Below are 17,225 nucleotides of genomic sequence, written 5' to 3'. Positions count from 1 at the left end.
GTAGACCGGAAATAATTGGATAGGTATAAAGAATATGGCCAAAATTGACATTTTAGTCATTTAGCAGATGCTCTTATCCAGAGCGACTTACTTAGTGCATTCATCTTAAGATACACTACATGGCCTGCTCGTCGACACCTGCTCGTCGAACATCTCATTCCAGAATCATGGGCATTAATATGGATTTGGTCCCCCCCTTTGCTGCTATAACAGCCTCCACTCTTCTGGGAAGGCTTTCCACTAGATGTTAGGACATTGCTGCGGGGACTTGCTTCCATTCAGCCACAAGACCGTTAGTGAGGTCGGGCACTGATGTTGGGCGATTAGGCCTGGCTAATTCAATCCCAAAGGTGTTCGATGGGGTTGAAGTCAGGGCTCTGTGCAGGCCACTCAAGTTCTTCCACATCGATCTCGACAAACCATTTCTGTATGGATCTTGCTTTGTGCACGGGGGCATTGTCATGCCTTCCCCAAACTGTTGCCACAAAGTTGGAAGTACAGAATCGTCTAGAATGTCATTGTATGCTGTAGCGTTAAGATTTCCCTTCACTGGAACCAAGGGGCCTAGCCCGAACCATGAAAAACAGCCCCAGACCATTATTCCTCCTCCACCAAACTTTACATTTGGCACTATGCATTGGGGCAGGTAGCGTTCTCCTGGCATCCCCCAAACCCAGATTAGTCTGTCGGACTGCCAGATGGTGAAGTGTGATTAATCTGGGGTGGGAGGGCCTAGAGACTCGAGGTGGCATAACTGAGTGCTCGGGTTGAGGTGTAGGGTTTGAGCATAGCCTGAAGGTAGGGAGCAGTTCCTCTTGCTGCTCTGTAGGCAAGTACCATGGTCTTGTAGTGGGTGCGAACTTAGAACGGAAGCCAGTGGAGTGTCCGGAGGAGTGGGGTGTCATGGGAGAACTTGGGAAGAATGAAAACCAGGCGGGTTGCAGCGTTTCTGGATAAGTTGCAGGGGTTTGATGGCACCAGCAAGAGTGCCATTTGTTTTCATTATAAAGACAAAAGACGATTTAACGTTTTACGTACATTCATTTCCACAAACATTAATGACATCACACTAGCTCAGACCCACATGTTCCCACTGTATCCACACCCATCCTGCCGTCTCACAATAATATTTTCCCTCCTTCCTCATCCTTTGGATATCTCCAGTGCTTGCAATACTGTATTTTATGCCATATGGTTTCAAATTGTACTATTTTGTTTGTCTCTCTAGCCCAAATGTTTTAAATATTTAGATAATAATGCATTTGATTCATCCACTGTTTTAAGCTGAAGTTGTTTTCAAAATCATTGATGAGAAAAGTACGGTCCAACCCATTGGGTATCTCACCGCACCCTCATGTCATGTCTTGAAATATGCAGATAGACAGATTGAAATTAAACTTATATTGTAAAACTTCTGACAGCCAACTTTCTACCTCCGCCCATAACTTTTGGACTTTATAGCACTCCCAGAAGGCATGAATCATTGAGTAACTGTTCGTTTTACAATTAAGTCATGACTCTGCTGTGCTGTAGAATTTGTGAATTTTGTCTCTTGTATAATCAATTCTGTACATTTAGTTTATACTGGATTAAGGGTACATTTGAATTAAACCTCAAATCTATTGATGCACCTGTGCGTCAATCTAAGTAACACAATCAAAAAATAAAAATCAGTCAATTTAAGCTAGAGATATCAGTTTTTTTCCTGGGTTGCATCTCAATCCACCTCATTCGCCTATGTCAGCCTTCTGCATCTGCGGTGGGAGGTGGCCGAGCTACAGCGGTGTTTGTCAGACCGTGAGACATCCCAAAAATCGGTCTTCTCATGAAAACGTCTGTAGCGTCCAAACGGTTTGGCCTGCAAACTGTTATGGGGAAACTCTCACGATGGTGTTCTCCGTTTTGCTCTACGACCCCCACCAGTGTCACGGGACTCGTCTGAAGGTAACCCATACAAACCAATGGACATATGGAGATAGTTTTGTGCAAACAAAAGTAAGGGGTTAAATATGTGTCCTTAAATATGTGTCCAAAAAATAAATAAATAAATGCTGATCTTTCTTATATCTCCTAGATATAGACATAGGACAGACACTTCAAAAACATTTTCCTTATGATTTGACCCTAAAGGGGTCCTAAAATTCAAAATCAAATAGCTATATGATCCATGGAATGACCATCTTAAAACAAAGGGACCAGGACGACTGATCTGTGTAAAGGAAAGAATGAATGGGGCCATGTATCGTGAGATTTTGAGTGAAAACCTCCTTCCATCAGCAAGGGCATTGAAGATGAAACGTGGCTGGGTCTTTCAGCATGACAATGATCCCAAACAAACCGCCCGGGCAACGAAGGAGTGGCTTCGTAAGAAGCATTTCAAGGTCCTAGAGTGGCCTAGACAGTCTCCAGATCTCAACCCCATAGAAAATCTTTGGAGGGAGTTGAAAGTCCGTGTTGCCCAGCGACAGCCCCAAAACATCACTGCTCTAGAGGAGATCTGCATGGAGGAATGGGCCAAAATACCAGCAACAGTGTGTGAAAACCTTGTGAAGACTTACAGAAAACGTTTGACCTGTGTCATTGCCAACAAAGGGTATATAACAAAGTATTGAGAAACTTTTGTTATTGACCAAATACTTATTTTCCACCATAATTTGCAAATAAATTCATTAAAAATCCTACAATGTGATTTTCTGGATTTTTTTTTCTCATTTTGTCTGTCATAGTTTACGTGTACCTATGATGAAAATTACAGGCCTCTCGCATCTTTTTAAGTGGGAGAACTTGCACAATTGGTGGCTGACTAAATACTTTTTTCCCCCACTGTATGTTGATAATTGTCTTAGCTTTATCCTTTGAAAACAGACACGTGAAATGATTCTGGGGTTGAGCATGCGCATCTTCAATATGTACCCATTGTTCCTCTTTAGTGCATTTAACAATATGACGCAAATAAAAGCCTTGGGTGGCGAGTTGATAAAATTCCAAGTCTGGAAGGTTAAAACCACCCTCAGACTTGGGGATATGTAAAACTTACCTATTTATTCGGAGTTTTATTTGCCCATATAAAGTCTCTTATGGCCGAGTATACTTTTTTAAAGTGTCTTCGGTGGGGTAATTGGTATTACCAAAAATAAATAGAAAAACTTTGGGAGCCATTCTAAAGAGGTTTATTCTACCTGTAAGATTTATGGGAAGATTGTTCCATTTAATTATCTGCTTTCATGTTGAGTAATGGGATAATGTTATCTTCATATTTATTGTTAGTCATTTATTAAGCATCCTAAGTATTTCATATTTTTGTGGTCCACTTAAAGGATTTCTTTAGATCATGAGTTATTATTTTTATTTTTCCTATTGCGATTAAGTTTTGTTTCATGTAAATGTTATATCCTGAGTTTTAGAGTATTCTGGAAATAGTTTTAACAGTAAGGGGGGCTTTGAGTTTAATATTAGTCAGGTATATCAGAAGATCGTTGTCATGCCAAGTTTCTTTGCTCTTTGGGACACTGTGGAGTTATCAACCGTGATGGAGAGGTCTTGGAGCGGGCAGGCCTTCCTCGGGAGGAAGAGCAGCTCCGTCTTCTCAAGGTTAACCTTGAGGGGTGGGCCGACATCCAAGCTGAGATATCTGCCAGGCACCCAGAGTTGCGTGTCGCCACCTGGGTGTCAGAAGGGGGGAAAGAGGAAAGTAGTGGTGTGTCATCCACATAGCAATGATAGGAGAGACCATGTGAGGATATGATGGAACCGAGTGACTTGGTGTATAGATAGAAGAGGAGCGGGCCTAGAACCGAGCCCCGGAGGACACCAGTAGTGAGAGTTTGTGGTGCAGACACAGAGCTTCTCCACGTCACCTGGTAGGAGCGGCCTGCCAGGTAGAATGCAGTCCAGGAGTGCAGAGCCTGAGACGCCCAGCCCTGAGAGGGTGGAGAGGAGGATCTGATGGTTCACGGTGTCGAAGGTATTCCACCTAGCCTATCAGAAGGCAAGATGGAGTTACAACCATATTGCTTATACGTGTCTGGACCTTTCAGATCTAGGCGATAGGTCTTTCTGGATTAGTTATCGTAGAAATATAAAGTTACTCATAGCTTTAAGGACTCTTATCACTGAGCACTCATGAGTGGCATCTTGACGAGGGATTTGAAGGCCTTGTTCTAAGGGTCCAAAAGCTGGATGATATTGTTGTTGCACATATTAGCATTCTATACAAGTAGCATGTCTCATAGAAGATGCATGTCTTCTCTCTCCAGGACTATGTGACCCGTACCCAGGGTGGAGTGCCGTATGGGACAGGTATGCCCCCAGACCTCATGGGCCAGCAGACTCACCCCTACAGCAGGATAGGCTACAACCAGCAGCCCATCATGGGCATGTATGCCCAGAACCAGCCTCTGCCTCCAGGTCAGTGCCAACATTATCGTTGTCTAAGACCAGGGTTCTGATCTAGGATCAGTTTTGCCTTATAGATTATAATGAATAAGATTACATGGACAGCAGGGGGTACCTGATCCTAGGTCAGCACTCGTACTCTGATACTGATGAAAACAGTCCCTGTTGTAGTTATTACTAGTTCGTTTTTACATTACTATCAAGAAAAAACACACCGGAACCTGTATTCCTCTCATGACTGTTTGAATGTGAAGTGTTTTGTTCCAGCCCAGCACTAGATTTTAATGCAGGGGTGGAGCAAAACCCTGACACCCCGTAGTTCCCCCAGGACTGTGTTGAAGCTATTTGGAATTTTGACTTTAATGCTAATCTTTTTACCCTTCAGGAGGCCCTGGTTTGGACACCCCGTACCGACCGGCCCGGAACCCTCAGATGGGCAAGATGATGCCCACGCGGCCCAACTACCCAGGCATGATGCCCGGCATGCAGGGTGGCATGCCAGGCATGATGGGTATGGACAAGCAGTACCCGATGGGCTACAAGCCCCAACCCAACATACCGCAGGGTCAGATCCTGCGCCAGCAGCTACAGGTCAGACTGGTGAGTCTGCAGGAACTAGACTCCACTGGAATGGGACAGTAGTGAGTACAGAGGTTATTCTGGACTGGACCTACCAGTGTGTCTGGAGGGTGTTATTAACGTGCTCACAGAATAGGACCTTGAACCTGGCTTTCACTGTACGCAGGACATGTTTATAGGTTTGATTTGGAATTTACTCCCTGTGGAGAAAAAAAATGTGACCTTCAGGTGTAGAAAGCAGCACATCGCTTTTTGAGAACGTTGGAGGATGACTGTTGTCTCTTGTCATTTTCAGAATCAGAGTATGATGGGACAACCGATAAGGCAGATAACGCCTAACCAACAATACGGCTCCATGCAGCCAACTCAGGCAAGTCTTTCAGATGAGACACTTTCACCAACATTTCATGTGATTTCTTTCCAGATGAATCCATAGAACCTGTTTTCTTATCTTTCTATTTCCTCCACCTCTGAAATTGACCCCATGCGTAAACTAGTGTTCTCTATTCCTGATCATCACTATTCCACCCATTTTCTCCCTGCATATTTGTCCTATTTTCATGAACATTCTGGTTTCTCTCTCTCCGTGTGCAGAACATTTCCCAGGGCTATACCACGTACGGCTCCCACATGGGGATGCAGCCGCACCCCTCCCAGGCGGGTGGTATAGTCCCTCCGTCGTACGGGAACCAGGGCTTCCAGGCCAGCCACCCAGGGGCCAACCCGGCCGTGGTGGACTCTCTGAGGCAGATGGGGCAGAGGCCCAGCGGCTACGTTCACCAGCAGGCACCGGGCTACTCACACACCATGCAGAACACACCAAGGTGGGCAGGAGGGAAGAGTTGAAGAGGGGTGGTGTTGTGGACAATACACTCCAATAGCACAGGGTGGTCTACTGTCCATTTATTAAGGATATTTCGGCTACTTTTAGCTCATATTGTGTTCATGGAGTTCCTTTTTTCACTCCTTTTTCTTGCAGATATCAAGGCCTTTAAAATGTCACATTTAGCATCACTGCCTAGTATCTGGATACAGCGTTAACAGTCAGTCCCACCTATAAACTGCACTCTTCATTTACTTTAATGTGGTGGATGGGAACATTGGACAGTGCAGTCACAGTCTTTGTTTCATGCTGTAGCACTATTGGACAACAGTGACCTTATTCTAGACATAGTGGTGTATTTGTGAAACATTGATGAAGAACCGGTCCCCTGAATCTGTGTCTCTTCCACCATCTCCAGGTTTCCCCACCAGTCCATCCAACCGGCTCCCGTCATGCATGCCCTGAGCCACATGGGGGGACAGGTGGTCCACCCGGGAATGAGACCAAACCAGATGCTGGCCGAGCAGCAGCAGCAGGCCCAGCAGCAGCAACAGCAGTACCTCAGACAGCAGGCACTCAGAGTATGCTATGTCTACTAACAATATCTAACACTACAGACCAACATTGAACAGTGGATCAATACTATTGTAACTACACATGTACTGCAATTGGCACTCAATGTGCTATATATCTACATAATCACTTAAACATTCATTCAATGCTCTACCTGATGCTCTGACAGGGGTGGGCAAACTTTTTTGACTCAAGGGCCACATGGGGATTTCGAAATTCAACTGAGGGCCGCACAGATTTTTTGGGGGACCGATTTGTTCGTCAGTCTATTTGCGGGCCAGAAAAAGGGCAGTTATTTGAAAGAATATAGGTCAAATTTCTACATACTTTCTATCTAGTTTTAGACGTTCAAGAGAGGCCTGGAGTGTTTTTTGTAACCCAAAATAATCAACCCTAATAACATCCCATGGGCCGTCGTTAGCCCACCGCTGCATCATAGTCAGTGTAGGAATTCCTATATAGTTGTACTATGGTCTAACCCTGCACTGTTCCTGTGTTTGTCCCTGGCCCCTATAGGCTCAGCAGCAGGCTCAACAACAGGTTCAACAACAACAACAGGTTCAACAACAACAACAGGTTCAACAACAACAACAACAACAGGTTCAACAACAACAACAACAACAACAGGTTCAACAACAACAACAGGTTCAACAACAACAACAGGTTCAACAACAGCAACAACAGCAGCAGCAACAGGTTCAACCCCAACAAGTTCAACAGCAGCAGCAGCAACAACAACAGCAGCAGGTAGCATCGGCCCAGCCCCCCGGTACCCAGGCTCAGAACCTGGGCATGCAGCCCCTGCCCCCGCAGCAACCCATGGTACGTCCCACTTAGAGGGTGATGCAGTCAAATTACGCGGGGGTGGTTCCAAAAAGACGGATCAAGTTAGCCAGCTAACTGTCCTAAATATTCTCAATTAACTTATTCATTTTGAGACATATAGTCTTGAAATTAGCATGGTATAATTGACTTGACAACCAACAACGCGTATTCAAGTTTAGCTTTCAAAATGAACCAGAAAATTATATATAAAAAATAAAGTGTGTATATATATATATATATATATATATATATATATATATATATATAACTCAGCAAAAAAAGAAACGTCCTCTCACTGTCAACTGCGTTTATTTTCAGCAAACTTAACGTGTAAATATTTGTATGAACATAACAAGTTTCAACAACTGAGACATAAACTGAACAAGTTCCACAGACATGTGACTAACATAAATGTAATGTAATGTAAATTAATAATGTGTCCCTGAACAAAGGGGGGGTCAAAATCAAAAGTAACAGTCAGTATCTGGTGTGGCCACCAGCTGCATTAAGTACTGCAGTGCATCTCCTCCTCATGGACTGCACCAGATTTGCCAGTTCTTGCTGTGAGATGTTACCCCACTCTTCCATCAAGGCACCTGCAAGTTCCCTGACATTTCTGGGGGGAAAGGCCCTAGCCCTCACCCTCCGATCCAACAGGTCCCAGACGTGCTCAATGGGATTGAGATCTGGGCTCTTCGCTGGCCATGGCAGAACACTGTCATTCCTGTCTTGCAGGAAATCACGCACCCAACGAGCAGTATGGCTGGTGGCATTGTCAGGCTGGAGGGTGATGTCAGGATGAGCCTGCAGGAAGGGTACCACATGAGGGAGGAGGATGTCTTCCCTTTAACGCACAGCGTTGAGATTGCCTGCAATGACAACATGCTCAATCCGATGATGCTGTGACACACCGCCCCAGACCATGACGGACCCTCCACCTCCAAATCGATCCCGCTCCAGAGTACAGGCCTCGGTGTAACGCTCATTCCTTCGGCGATAAACACGAATCCGACCATCACCCCTGGTGAGACAAAACCGCGACTCGTCAGTGAAGAGCACTTTTTGCCAGTCCTATCTGGTCCAGCGACGGTGGGTTTGTGCCCATAGGCGACGGTGATGTCTGGTGTGGACCTGCCTTACAACAGGCCTACAAGCCCTCAGTCCAGCCTCTCTCAGCCTATTGCGGACAGTTTGAGCACTGATGGAGGGATTGTGCGTTCCTGGTGTAACTCGGGCAGTTGTTGCCATCCTGTACCTGTCCCGCAGGTGTGATGTTCGGATGTACCGATCCTGTGCAGGTGTTGTTACACGTGGTCTGCCACTGCGAGGATGATCCGCTGTCCGTCCTGTCTCCCTGTAGCGCTGTCTTAGGCGTCTCACAGTATGGACATTGCAATTTATTGCACTGGCCACATCTGCAGTCCTCATGCCTCCTTGCAGCATGCCTAAGGCACGTTCACGCAGGGACCCTGGGCATCTTTCTTTTGGTGTTTTTCAGAGTCAGTAGAAAGGCCTCTTTAGTGTCCTAAGTTTTCATAACTGTGACCTTAATTGCCTACTGTCTGTAAGCTGTTAGTGTATTAACGACCGTTCCACAGGTGTGCATGTTCATTAATTGTTTATGGTTCATTGAACAAGCATGGGAAACAGTGTTTAAACCCTTTACAATGAAGATCTGTGAAGTTATTTGGATTTGTACAAATTATCTTTGAAAGACAGGGTTCTGAAAAAGGGACGTTTCTTTTTTTGCTGAGTTTACATACATATACAGTGCCATGAAAAAGTATTTGCCCCCTTTCTGATTTTCTCTATTTTTGCATATTGTTGATACTGAATGTTATCAGATCTTCAACCAAAACCTAATATTAGATAAAGGGAACTTGGATAAAAGGTGAACCACTTTCATGGTACCGGTTATCCCGAACTCAGTTGTCCAAAGTTACCTCGCTAACTCCTCAAACCATGTATGTAGTATAGGGCTCTGCTTTCTGGAACACCCCACAAGTCCAAAATCAAACCCTACCATGCCTAGATCTATTTCCAACTATCACGCTGACCTGAATAGTTTTTTGCTACTTTATCTTTTCAGTGAAGATGGTTCAGTTTAAGGTTAGCGCACACTGCCTATGTCCAGCCTGGTTTAGTCAAGGCATGGCTAGTGAACTATGCCCCTCTAGGTTGGCACCAGACATGTTATTGGATAGAGGTTTGGGTCGGCACGATATATCGAAAAGAGATGTTATTCCTATATCGATAAGGATAATATGGGTATAAGTAATTAGCAGGAAACTAACATATTAAAGATGGCGAGAGGGAACTCCTGCCTTAGTGTCAGTTGGGGCCATCTCGCAGAGTACTGATATCAGAAATTCACTAGTACAAGACTGAGGACTTAGCCAGACAGAAACGCATTAATAGGAATTTGTATCGTATAAATTGCCAGTTTTTGACCATCAAAAGTTAAACTCAAGTCAACTCTTTTTGGGAAGAGTTGCATACACAAAGGCTGAAATATTGTGTTTTTTTTACGGACAATCTTGTCAACTGTCTCAAACATTGGCTCAAACATTGGTTCCATTTTCAGATTCTAAATCTCTAATCTCTGACCTCTTGCCTCTGTCATCTTTTTTCTAAATGTGTGCTACTGAAAAGGGACAATGAGTCCCAAGTCATGGTCACCCGTATTTGTATTAGTTAATTCCTCTCAAATTAGGTATGATGTGAAGTTATAGTCTGTCTGTACATTCAAACACCGAAATGTCTGTGTGTGTGTGTCAGTTCCCACGACAGGGGATGCAGCAGACTCAGATGCAGCAGACTCAACAGCAGCAGCAGACTGCAGCACTGGTCAGGCAGCTCCAACAACAACTCTCAAGTAAGGAAGACGCTCATGTCAGTGTACTTTAGTGAGATCTGTTATAGCCTTGTACTAACCCCAGGGTCACGTTCATTAGGCACCAAACAAGAAACAGTCAAACGGAGGTACTACCTGGATTTGTCCAATAAGAAATAAACATTTTTGGTTTCTTTGCTTTTAAAATGTTTTTTTGTTGGGTGCCCTAATTAAACAGCTGATATTGGAAACAGTTCTATATGACGATCATATGTTGCATATTGTGCTTTGTAGTCAAAATGTGACATTTTATTTTGACCATTTCCAGTCATTTTGGGTGTGTTGATAACAAGTGTATTATTTTATTTTCCCCAGATACACAACCCGGACAGAACACCAACTCATATTACTGATAGTGCTTGTTGTATATTAGTGTGTGTGGAAGGATAGGGAGACCCTGTGTGTGGGCGTGTCCCCAGCCAGCCCGTAGATTGGCAGATAGATGTGTCCAATGCCCTGCAGGCCCCTGATTTAGAGGCGTAGGCTCTTAGGAGGGAAAGGCTGCTATTGGCCAAGAAGGACGACCAGACAGAGGAACCCTCAACTCAACCAGAGGCCCAACATGCCATTCGAAAACCATCTCAACTTCAGTCATGTAATTTCTGAACATCCGAGGAGGGATTGTGCTGTGAAATATAATGATCATGGAGAATAATGGAATGGAAGAGTCTATGTAAAAAAGAAGTACAAGAAATTATAAGAATAATGCAAAAAACATTTTTTTTCAATTTGTACAATTTCAGTTTAGTGTATTTCTCATTAAATATCATGTCAGTTTTTATGTCTTGTACTTGTGTTTGGTGCATTCTTTTCATCCTGACACAGCATTTTACTCATCAGGTTGTGAATAATCAGGATATTATTAATGATATTGAAATACTATGAGTCATCATTATTATCCACTTATTGATTGTAGTTACTTTTGTTATCATTTTTTGTGTAATCAGGGTTCGCACAGGTCCGTGATTTTCTGGAAAGTCATGGAATTTTATGATGTGCATTGCAGAGGGATAGTCAGGGAATTTTACATATTGATCACTACTTGGAAATGAAATGATCAGAAAAATGTATTCTGTTATTTTTCCACATTGCATTGCCCAGTGAGCTTTTGTCCATTGTCATGTAAATTCAGTAAGGTATATGGAAAGTCATGGTATATTTTAGAAATGGGAACCCTGTTAGAAATGTCGCTAAAACCCGTCAGTCCAGTAATAAAAAAATATCGAGGTTAGTCTTTTTTTTCTTCATGCGAGCTTCTGAAAATACTTTTGATCCAAAACCACGCCCCCGCCTCAACATCTTTATGACCACACAGACGCATGATGCTTTCATTGGACAGAGCAAAAACAATTGTGAGCAGCACGAAATACAAGACTTTGCTCGGGGTTACTTGTGCTAACCAAAAAGGTAAGCGAATGACTATTGCTGCGTCTCAAATGATGCCCTATATAATGGTGCAGTACTTTTGACCATGGCATATGGGCTCTGTTCAAATGTTCAATTTTGGACGCACACTTTCTAAGAGCCAGTTTATGCTTGATCCGAAAGTGTGGTCGGAGGAGCAGTATGGATGGTGTGACGCAAATTTAGCTATACCGCATCGCTGTGTGCCTCAAATTTTGCAACAATGCGGAGGGCTCTGTATAGCGCCGCATTGATAAACTCACTTCCTTCACAACTGCGCTGCTCGGCGAAACGCAAGAAGTTTGAATGCACTGATTTCTGCAGAATCCAAATTACCATAAATGCTGCACGGCCAATGCAGACAACAGATTGACCATGCAGAGCCTTTTACTGGGCATAGGCTACCCTATTTACCAGAGACGGTGGAAACTGAAACGTCATGACCAGTGATGTACCCATGGAGGGGTAAACTCAGTTGTGCACCTTTATTTTGTGAATAGGATTTACATGGGCCAAAAACAGGCGCAGCTCTTGTTTAAGAAACCTTTAATTATAAGAATTTAAATAATTGACGTTTCCATCTTGGCCATTGGAGAGGTGTGCCCACGTGAGAGACTTGGTATAGTGAAGCCTGGGGACAAACTCTCCCGAACAGAGGGGATAGTGTAAGAAGGCCTGTTTCAATCCCCCCAAAAGTGTTAACTGTTCGATGATAATATGTTATGCACAGTAATAACAAGACAAACCATTACTACTATTGGTTGTGGGTTTTTATTGTTATTATTAATATAATTTGCATGTAAACCATTGATGCTAAGGCTCTCTTTGTTGCTTTTTCTTTTGGTAGCGGGTAGTTTGTGAGTATTACGAACAAACTACTTCAGGGAGCGACGTCCCTGCCCTACGTGAGTCCCAGGCTCAGCTGGCCCGGCTGTCAGTACCTGGTAAGGGCCCCTCCCAGGGTTACGCAGTCCACTCACTGTCTTGGAGTTTATGGTTACCACACCATTGGAAGGTCTGAGCTTGTGATTTTCACTACCAGCGGTGATGAGGGCAAGTGAGTATGAGTTTGATGTTGCCTCTACCATGTCTATGAAGTTTTACAGATCTGTTGTGGATTCCACAAGAGCTGGGAAAAGCCCCATGACATCATGAGAGTCTATTACAGCAAACTGGGTGAAAAGAAGGATGCATTGAATGTGGATATTGGTGAAAAGGACCGCAATATGTAAGTATAACCATTTCGTATGTAGGGTGATTACATACGTAAATCATATATGATGAAGTATGATGATACAAAACAATACATAAGTAATAATAATTGAAACTCTATTGTAACTTGGGCCAGTATTCCATCAAATATATATTTTAAACTCTATTGTAACTTGGGCTAGGATTCCATCAAATATCTATTTTAAACTCTATTGTAACTTGGGCTAGGATTCCATCAAATATCTATTTTAAACTCTATTGTAACTTGGGCCAGGATTCCATCAAATATATATTTTCGTCAAGCGCACTGCACTTGACTTTTAAAGGTATTTTACACTTGTGCCGACATCTGCAGCAATTAGTGTGAATGCGATCTCCGCGAACATCAGGGAAAATGCCTTTAAAAGGCGAATTTTAAAGGCAGGTGCGCTTGTCGACTGCGACCACATACCTGTGATTGAACCCTGGCCTTGATCAAATAAAGAGCAATAATGTTGCCCTCCGAAGAGAGGGGGTGGAGGAGTGTTAAGGGCCCGTTCACACCGCTTGTGGGCCTTTCCCCAGCAGAGAAGAGCAGGTGCGGTGGTGGTTCCCCCACAGAGGCGGGCTGTGCCCCAGCAGAGGAGAACAGTCTCGGCGGCGGTGGTTCCCCAACCGAAGCGGGCTGTCCCCCCCATTGCAGGAACCAGAGGAGGGTCTGGAGCAGACCCCGGTGGGTTAAGGCCGGGCCAGGAATCAGTGGTGGTAGGTCCGAGGAGTCCAGCGGCCGCAGGACAAGACTGGTGCTGGGTCGGGCGGTGCTGGTTGGACAGGGGTTTCACAGACTTCCACACTGGGACCCAGGGTGGTAGCTTGGTCAGGAGAGGATGGGCCCTCAGGACATGGTGTGAGTCGTGGACTGGGGGCTGCAGCTGGGACCCCAGACGAAACCAGGGCAGGACAGTTCATCAGGGTTAGTAGCAGGCAGGCGTCTGCGGGATAGATAGCACTGGGTCAGCAGGTGTTCTGGCTGCTACTGGCCTAGTAAAGGGGCCTACGGCCCTGTGCTAGGCGGGGGTACTGACTGAGGCACCAGCTGTGGTGCTGTCTCCGTTGTCAGCTGAAGTGCTGGCTCGAGCACTGGTGGCGACCGGAATGGTTCTAGTCCCGGAGATCGCTGGGCCGGCTCAGAAGGCGACCGGACTGTCTGTCATCCTGGCGGTCGCTGGGCCACAGGCAGGCAGTAAAACGGCAGGATCTGTGGTGCTGGGTGTGGCGGAAGAGATCCCTGCTCTGTTATATAGAGTCTGGGAGGCGGCAGAACCTCCCTGCAGGCTGCCACCGACACTAGGCACTAGGAAGCCAGGTGTAACAGCCAGGATAGCGCTACTGTAGGAATGACATGAACATCATCTTGCACTCCTGCTTCCACATGTCCGCTTGTTGCAGTTCACCACGTGGCAATGGGGAGGAGACAGGGTGATGGTAGGCGATATATCTGACGTCCCCTGCTGGCGATGCTGCAGGACCAAGGTGGGCTGGCACTTCTGTAGGTGCAGACTTCCCTAGCCAAGTGGCAGAGGCGGTACGTCCATGCTCAGTCCCTCCACCAAATGCGCTCAGCAATGTTGCTGGGGCCGAGGAGGGGGCCAGGGCGGCAGGTAGCCTAGCGGTTAAGAGCATTGGGCCAGTAACCAAAAGGTTGCTGGTTCGAATCCCCGAGCTGACTAGGTAAAAAATATGTTGATGTGCCCTTGAGCAAGGCACTTAACCATAATTGCTCCTGTAAGTCGCTCTGGATAAGAGCTCTAAATGACTGAAGTTTAAAATATATTTTGTAATGGGTCCACCGATCCCTCCCGTAGATTGCAGACTGGCTGTATGTCAAGTACCCTGTGTGTTCCCAAGAAGCTGCCATAGTGGTGCTAGGGAAGTCACAAATCTGTCTCGAAGGACCATGAAAGAGTGCGACTCCGTTTGGGCTGATCTGACCCGCTAGCACCTCCACCGCTAAGAGGGGAATAAGGCAACCTCAGAGTTACACACTAGGATACTTTATTGACACACACATGAATGAAAAGGTAGTGGAATGGTAGTGGTTCTGTAATGGACAGAAAACGGGGGGAATGAATACACTATACATACCATAGCATAAAGGTAATAAAAGACTGTATAGATGGCTATGCCACCTGCGCATATTACAACAATGATATACACAGAGGCAGAATGCAATAGTAAAAACTATAAAGAACAACAAGGAATAATTATATACATGTTACATATTCATTTTGGACATGCACACCGTCACACATGTCCAGAGATGTGAGTCCAGATGTTTAATGTGCAGGACAGAGATGAGCTTGCTGCTCTGTGACTGCTTGAAGGAGACAGAGGGGGAGGCAGGAATTGGGAATCTGGGACTCAAGATCACTGCCTGTAATTGGCTGACCCAAAGGTGTGATAAGGCCCCTGGCAACCATGACCTTAGCAACCAATCGGTTTGGCTAGGGCCAGAGGTGTGAAAGGACAGTTTACAACCCATAGCCTAGCCTAACCATGATTAGACGTTTTCCTGTTGTCTCTATCTATCTATCTATCTATAGTGAGCCTATGGAAAACTATTCTGCTTTACGTTAAAGGCCGAAATGCAAACTAGAAGGAAATAGTACAACTTTATATCAAGATTGATAGTTATAATGATGTAAAAACACAGCATGACACTTCTCTAAAACAATCTGTTTATTCAAAATGTTGAGTCTCAAACAATATGAGTCAACTGAATCAGGAAAAGCTTTATCGTTTCATAATTCCACCTTTGTCTCTTTAGATATGGCTACCTGCAACACTGTCCTGTCTGAAGAGCAGTTCATGTGTTCTATCTGCCTGGATGTGTTCACTGAGCCCGTCTCTCTTCTATGTGGACACAACTTCTGCAAGGCCTGTATCAGCAGATACTGGAATACTACTGATCTGTGCCAGTGTCCAGTATGTAAGAAAACGTTTTCTAGTAGACCAGATCTGTTAGTCAATACTTTCACTTCTGAGATGACTGTTAAGTTCAGGAAGTCAGTTTAGGTGAAAGCTATTAGTGGTTCAGACCATCATCCTACTGTGCCTGGAGAAGTGTTCTGTGATGTCTGCACTGGGGCGAATCTCAAAGCCCTGAAGTCCTGTCTGGACTGTCTGACTTCTTTCTGTGAGACTCACTTGCAGCCGCATCAGATAGCCCCAGCCTTGAAGAGACACAAACTGATCGACCCTGTGGAGACCCTGGAAGAAGCACAACAGACTACTGGAGCTCTTCTGTAGGACTGACCAGGCATGTGTCAGTTAAAACTCACCACACCGTCCCTCTAGAGGAAGAGTTTGGAGAGAGGAAGGCTCAGCTGGGGAAGACAGAGGCACAAGTGCAACGATGATCCAGGAGCGACTGCAGAAGGTTCAAGATATCAAACACTCAGTAGAGCTCAGCCAGAGAGACTCAGAGAGAGAGATATCAGACAGTGTGCAGGTCTTCACTGCTCTGGGACACTTCATTGAGAGAAGCCAGGCTGACTACATTGAGGTGATTGAGGAGAAGCAGAAAGCAGCAGAGAGGCAGGCTGGAGGGCTCATTAAAGAGCTGGAGCAGGAAATCACTGTGCTACAGGGGAGACGCACTGAGCTGGAGCAGCTCTCACATAGTGAGGACCACCTCCACCTCCTTCAGAGCTCCTCATCCCTGTGCCCTCTGACACTCATCAAGGACTGGTCTGAGATCAGTGTTCACAGGGAACTGTTTGAGTGGAACCTGAGGAGAGCTTTGTCTCAGCTGGAGGAGATGGCAAGGAGAGCATTTTCTGAACTTGAGGAGAAATTCAATAAAGAGATGGAGAGTTTTCCTGATATTAAGCTGAAGAGGATGCAGCAGTATGCTGTGGCTGTGACTCTGGACCCTGATACAGCACATCCACATCTCATTCTGTCTGAGGACAGGAAACAAGTGAGGTCTTTAGAGACAAGACATAAACTCCCTAACAACCCAGAGAGGTTTTATACCAATCATTGTGTCCTGGGAAAGGAGGGCTTTTCCTCAGGGAGATTCTGATATGAGGTACTGGTGGGGGAGGGAAAGAGTAGGTGGTATTTAGGAGTAGCCAGAGTCCATCAATAGGAAAATGAGGATAGCACTGTGCCCTGAGAATGTATACTAGACTGTGGGACTGATGAACTGGAATGAGTGTCAGGCCTGTACTAGCCCCTCTCCCTAAAAGAGAAGCCCCAGAAGGTTGGGGTGTTTGTGGATTATGAGGAGGGACAGGTCTCCTTCTATGCTGTGGAGGCCAGATCTCATATCTTCTCTTCTTCTGGCTGCAGCTTCACTGAGAAACTCTATCCATTTCTCTACCCAGGTTATTATGATGGTGGTGAAAACTCTGGCCCATTGGTTCTCTCTCCTGTCACTCAGATTGAACTTTAACCTCAGCTGATGGTCATTCTATAGAGGAGAGAACAGTGAAAGGAAACGTGTTAGAGGAAATACTGTACTGAACTTGTATGGTC

General features: G+C 45.2%; 1 protein-coding gene and 1 pseudogene across 5 annotated transcripts in view; both read left to right on the top strand.

The window, feature by feature from the left end:
* The window catches only part of LOC311107875 (mediator of RNA polymerase II transcription subunit 12), a 50,869-nt gene extending 40,000 nt beyond the window's left edge, over window positions 1–10,869 (top strand). For 2 of the 4 annotated variants that reach the window (XM_084150454.1, XM_084150453.1), the window contains exons 37-44: window positions 4,257–4,407; window positions 4,781–4,995; window positions 5,270–5,344; window positions 5,569–5,798; window positions 6,216–6,378; window positions 6,887–7,192; window positions 9,974–10,070; window positions 10,404–10,869. In XM_084150454.1, the coding sequence (XP_084006580.1) occupies window positions 4,257–4,407; window positions 4,781–4,995; window positions 5,270–5,344; window positions 5,569–5,798; window positions 6,216–6,378; window positions 6,887–7,192; window positions 9,974–10,070; window positions 10,404–10,441 (1,275 nt within the window). In that variant the 3' untranslated portion in view covers window positions 10,442–10,869. The remainder of the gene's footprint in view (window positions 1–4,256; window positions 4,408–4,780; window positions 4,996–5,269; window positions 5,345–5,568; window positions 5,799–6,215; window positions 6,379–6,886; window positions 7,193–9,973; window positions 10,071–10,403) is intronic. The other 2 variants (XM_084150456.1, XM_084150455.1) reach the window with 2 other exon arrangements.
* Window positions 10,870–13,838: 2,969 nt separating this feature from the next.
* Window positions 13,839–17,142, top strand: LOC311107231 (annotated as a pseudogene). Its single transcript has 2 exons — window positions 13,839–13,953; window positions 16,041–17,142. The product of its transcript is annotated as an uncharacterized misc_RNA (transcript).
* Window positions 17,143–17,225: the final 83 nt, after the last annotated feature.

The sequence above is a fragment of the Coregonus lavaretus genome (genome assembly GCF_964263955.1).
Source record: "Coregonus lavaretus genome assembly, chromosome: 32".
NCBI classification, from domain to species: Eukaryota; Metazoa; Chordata; class Actinopteri; order Salmoniformes; family Salmonidae; genus Coregonus; species Coregonus lavaretus.
The sequence above is the reverse complement of the archived record's forward strand: the minus strand, read 5'-3'. Positions and strand labels throughout refer to the sequence as shown.